The sequence below is a fragment of the Pistacia vera genome, unplaced genomic scaffold (genome assembly GCF_008641045.1).
Source record: "Pistacia vera cultivar Batoury unplaced genomic scaffold, PisVer_v2 Contig298, whole genome shotgun sequence".
Lineage (NCBI taxonomy): Eukaryota > Viridiplantae > Streptophyta > Magnoliopsida > Sapindales > Anacardiaceae > Pistacia > Pistacia vera.
The window spans coordinates 309,475-314,666 of NW_022196110.1; the positions used below are offsets into that span (position 1 = coordinate 309,475).

Here is a 5,192-nt window from a genome sequence, read left to right on the forward strand (position 1 = left end):
TGATCGCCAACCCACGAGAAATGATAACAGGCACTTCGGATCGAACCAACACAAAATACCAGAGTACAACCTCAACGTCGAACCAACCTAGGTCGTAGCTATAATGAAAGGAATGGGGTCCGCTATCAAGTGGCCTGGTAAGCTCAATCCTGAAGCAAGAAGAGACACAACCAAGTGGTGCGAGTTCCACAACGATCACGGGCACATCACCGTAGACTGTATCGCCTTGCGGCTCGAGGTTGCCGCACTTCTGAAGAGGGGACATCTCCGTGATCTACTCACTGACAAGGGGAAGAACACCATTAGCCAGAAGGGCTCGAAAGAACTGTCACCCCCTCTGCGAGAACCCACACCGAAGGGTTTTTGCTCGCTCATCTCCGGAGGATCAGAAATCAGTGGGGTAAGTTACTCATCGGACAAGCGATATGCTAGAACCAACCACCACTATGAAGTCCAGTCTATCCATCCGGTCTCGAGGTCATACTCTCATCAAGTAATTCAGTTTGAAGATGACGAACCGGTCACCCTGACCGCTCCTCACCACGATGCTTTAGTCATCTCCCTGCAAATAGCCAACATCCTAGTGAAAAGGGTGTTCGTAGATGGAGGTTCGTCAGCAAATATCCTATTCCTCAAAGCAGTAAAAGCAATGGGGCTGGAAGAAGCAAATATCAACAGACGACCGACACTGCTGCTTGGATTCAGCTCGGAGCAGAAATACACTATTGGGGAGATCATCCTTCCTATCTATGCCAGCAAAGTAAATAAATAGACCGTCTTCTTGGTGATCGACTGCCCATCCCCCTACAACACCATCTTGGGGTGGCCTTGGATCCATGACATGCGGGCAGTCCGATCTACTTTCCACCAGACGATTAGGTTTCCAACAAAGTGGGGGGTACGAGAGATCAAGGGCGACCCCAAAGCTTCCAGAGACTGCTACAAGAACGCTTTCAAGAGCAAGGGCAACTCCTCATAGCAATTACAGTCTCATCCAACCCCTCCAACCGAGCCAGATCAACCCTCAATAGAGGAGTTGGATGAAGTACAGATACACCCGGACGACCCCGACTACATTAGCAAGTCGCTCCTCGACGCAGAAACTCGATACAGCCAACTGGAAAAGCTTGCCCTCGCCCTCATCCATGCATCCAGGAAGCTCAGACTGTATTTCCAGTGCCACCCTATAGTTGTGATCACCTCCTTCCCACTTAAGAAAATATTGCACAAACTAGAACTATCAGGCCGACTCATGCAATGGGCGGTAGAGTTCAGCGAGTTTGACGTATCCTACCAACCACGCACCGTTGTCAAGTCCCAGGCACTAGCGGACTTCATTGCTGACTTCACACCAAGCATCACCACCCAAGCGGAAAGGGAACTACTATGCATGAAAGGTGCACCACCCTCGAAGTGAACTCTCCTAGTGGATGGATCGAGTAATGTGAATGGGAGCGGACTTGGGATAGTACTGATCGCACCAGAGGGAGACATAGTCCAGCGAGCAGTCCGGTGTGGGTTCAAGTGCACGAATAACGAAACCGAATATGAGGCCCTCCTAGCTGGACTTTCCTTGGCCAGAGAAATGGGAGCAAAAAGGCTGGAAGTGAAGTCTGATTCCCAACTCATGGCCAACCAACTACAAGGCACGTATCAAGCACGCGACTCGAANCAAGAAAATATATATTTAATATAATAAGTTTTATCAATTAAAGTGTATTTTTTATTTTAAATAATAAAATAAGTAAATATAGTCCTTATACGATAAATTGAACTTATTTTAATCATTTGTGTTAGGGCCAAAAATCGTCCTTGGCCCAAATAGGGAAATAGGACCACTAGTGAAGAAAGACCAGGCCCAGTCCTACAGAGGCCCAAGCCAGATTAGTCCTATTTGATACGAGATATAGCCGACCCAAACCACGTGGGCGCGAGCCTCTTAATCCCAGTCTATTTCCTAGGTCCGTGGGCAAATCCAAAGCCCACAACCCCCTCAGAGTACTTTCCTACTCCTAATCAAACTCCTATTCAAGGTCGCTTTCCTTTTCCTGATCACTTTCCTACTCGGAGTTACTCTCCTAATCAGAATCACCTTCCTATTCGGACACTGGTAAGACAGCTTACCACGGCCTTGATTCTTCTAGGGTTTGCATCAGAGTCATACTAGGACTCCTACTTCTACCAGGATTGGGAGACCAGACGATCACTATATAAGCAGAGGCCAGCCCTTTCACAAAGAAGAGGACATTACACCTTCACACCCGAAAGCTCCTACTTGAGAGCTCTACATCACTGCCGTAGTCATAGTCCCCGACTAGACTTCCGGTAACCTTTTGCTCCCTAGCCCTCACTATATTAGCCTTTCAGCCTAGCTGACTTGAGCGTCGGAGTGCCTACGACAAACACCACCCCGGTGTTTCCCGTTCACTTCACGCGTGTGTTTCTCTAGGTGTGCAGGTACAGCAGATCGCTAATGGCCTCAACCTCACGGGATCAGACCCCCCCTTCCATACAGGTCGATTTTTACGTCCACAGTTTGGCGCCCACCGTGGGGCCTCTAGCAATCATTGGGTTCGACGAAACTTGCTACGTGGAGGAACATTCCATGGCTGACAACCTCGACAACTTTAACTCCGACCTCAAGGCCAGACTGGAGGCTTTGACCGCTCTCATGCAACAAAACTTGGACAAGGTGGCCGCGCTAGAAGTCGAAAACACCTCCATCAGGGTCGAGAACCAGTCGCTAAAGGAGAAAGTAAGTCAATTCTACGATCTCGAGTTTCTGCCCGACCAAGCACCCCCCAATCGGTTCCGCACCACTGTCCCATCCATGCAACCTCTCTCTACACCAGAGCATCGGCCCTCGGATTCTGGTAAAAGGCCACATCAGTTAAACACACTGGCGCTCGACTACTCCGTTCTAACTAACGGAGATAAAGATATACCAACAGCGCGTTGTCCAGTCGACGCATCCCAGCCTCATGATCAAAACGATCCAACAACAGAGAGTCTGCATCCGCAGGATCAACCCATCCCCATCATCCCACTTCACCACCAGTCAACCCAAACACAAACCCCATCCGGCTCGGCTCACCCTCGTGGGTTGAACAACCAAACCAAACCAACTCCAACACTTGAGCCCATCCATCCTGACGGACCGAAGGACTACCAGACGACTCCCCTGACCATTCATGTAAGGAAGAATAATATAACAGTGGCAATGGGAGTCATCCAACTAGAAGGGATGAACGAAGACCCATGCTACCAAGGAGCGCACGACGAAATGATTTATCGGACTACCCCCCGAGGGATGACCCAACGAAATGTACCAGACCCGGTAAGACGGGATGACCCGATAGTATCCCCTTCCCCTATGGAACAATTACTGGCCAAGAGACTGGTCGACGTCGAGGCAGTAATGAGACGCATTCCAGGAATGCCAATCCCAACCAAGAAGAGCAGACTAAATTGTTACGCCGATTCACCATTTATGGATGAGATCGCCCTAGCTGACATGCCCCAGAAATTCACCATCCACAACATGAAACCATATGACGGTACCACCGACCCGGATGACCACATAGCCTCATACAAGCAGCGAATGTTCACTGTCTCCATACCCTGACTGCTTAGAGAGGCTTGCATGTGCAAAAGTTTCGGCTCTAGTTTGTTCGGCCCGGCGCTCTAATGGTACACAAACCTCCCGAACGGATCCATCGATTCATTCGCTCAGCTTACCGACACCTTTATGGAACAGTTCGCTAGCAGCAAGAAGCTAGAGAAGTTGTTGGCCGACTTGTACCGAATATAACAGCGAAGGGGAGAGCCATTAAGAGAGTATGTTAGCAGATTCAACAAAGAGAATATCTCTATTCCCTCATGTAACCACGAGACTGCTGTGGACACTTTCAGAAAAGGCCTCCTCCCGGATGGAGAACTATACAAAGAACTTACAAAGCTGGGCTGCACCACAATGGAAGACGCTCTGGCCCGAGCCGTTATATAGATAAGATGGGAGGAAGATGAGATGAACCGAGCTACCCATTCCAGTTATGAACCAAGGCGAAGCGACAGGAAGCCAGAGCCTAGACCGGTAGAACACCGCTACCAACCTTCAGCACGCAATATGGGCAGAACCAGAAAACCTTATGATCGCCAACCCGCGAGAAATGATAACAGGCACTTCGGACCGAACTAGCACAAAATACCAGAGTACAACCTCAACATCGAACCAACCCAAGTCGTAGCGATAATGAAAGGAATGGGGTCCGCCGACAAGTGGCCTGGTAAGCTCAATCCCGAAGCAAGGAGAGACACAACCAAGTGGTGCGAGTTCCACAACGATCAGGGGAACAACACCGCAGACTGTATCGCCTTGCGGCTCGAGGTTGCCGCACTTCTAAAGAGGGGACATCTCCGTGATCTACTCACTGACAAGGGGAAGAACACCATTAGCCAGAAAGGCTACAAAGAACCGTCGCCCCCTCCGCGAGAACCCACACTGAAGGGTTTTTGTTTGCTCATCTCCGGAGGATCAGAAATTAGTGGGGTAAGTTACTCATCGGCCAAGCGGTATGCTAGAACCAACCACCATCATGAAGTCCAGTCCATCCATCCGGTCTCGAGGTCATACTCTCATCAAGTAATTCAGTTCAAAGATGACGAACCGGTCACCCTGGCCTCTCCTCACCACGATGCTTTAGTCCTCTCCCTGCAAATAGCCAACATCCTAGTGAAAAGGGTGTTCGTTGATGTAGGTTCTTCAGCAAATATCCTATTCCTCGAAGCAGTAAAAGCAATGGGGCTGGAAGAAGCAAATATCAACAGACGACCGACACTGCTGGTTGGATTCAGCTCGGAGCAGAAATACACTATCGGGGAGATCATCCTTCCTATCTATGCCGGCGGAGTAAATAAACAGACCGTCTTCCTAGTGATCGACTGCCCATCCCCCTAAAATGCCATCTTGGGGCGGCCCTGGATCCACGACACTTTCCACTAGACGATCAGGTTTTCAACCAAGTGGGGGGTACGAGAGATCAAGGGCGACCCCAAAGCTTCCAGAGACTGCTACAAAAACGCCTTCAAGAGCAGGGGTAACTCCTCATAGCAATTATAGTCTCATCCAACCCCTCCAACCGAGCTAGATCAGCCCTCAATAGAAGAGTTGGATGAAGTACAGATACACCTGG

At 49.7% G+C, this 5,192-nt stretch overlaps 1 protein-coding gene across 1 annotated transcript; it reads left to right on the forward strand.

Moving 5' to 3' along the window:
• Positions 1 to 4,252: 4,252 nt before the first annotated feature.
• Positions 4,253 to 4,957, forward strand: LOC116135306. The gene has a single exon (XM_031421013.1). The coding sequence runs from the start codon at positions 4,253 to 4,255 to the stop codon at positions 4,955 to 4,957; it is 705 nt and encodes a 234-aa protein (XP_031276873.1).
• The last annotated feature ends 235 nt before the right edge of the window (positions 4,958 to 5,192 follow it).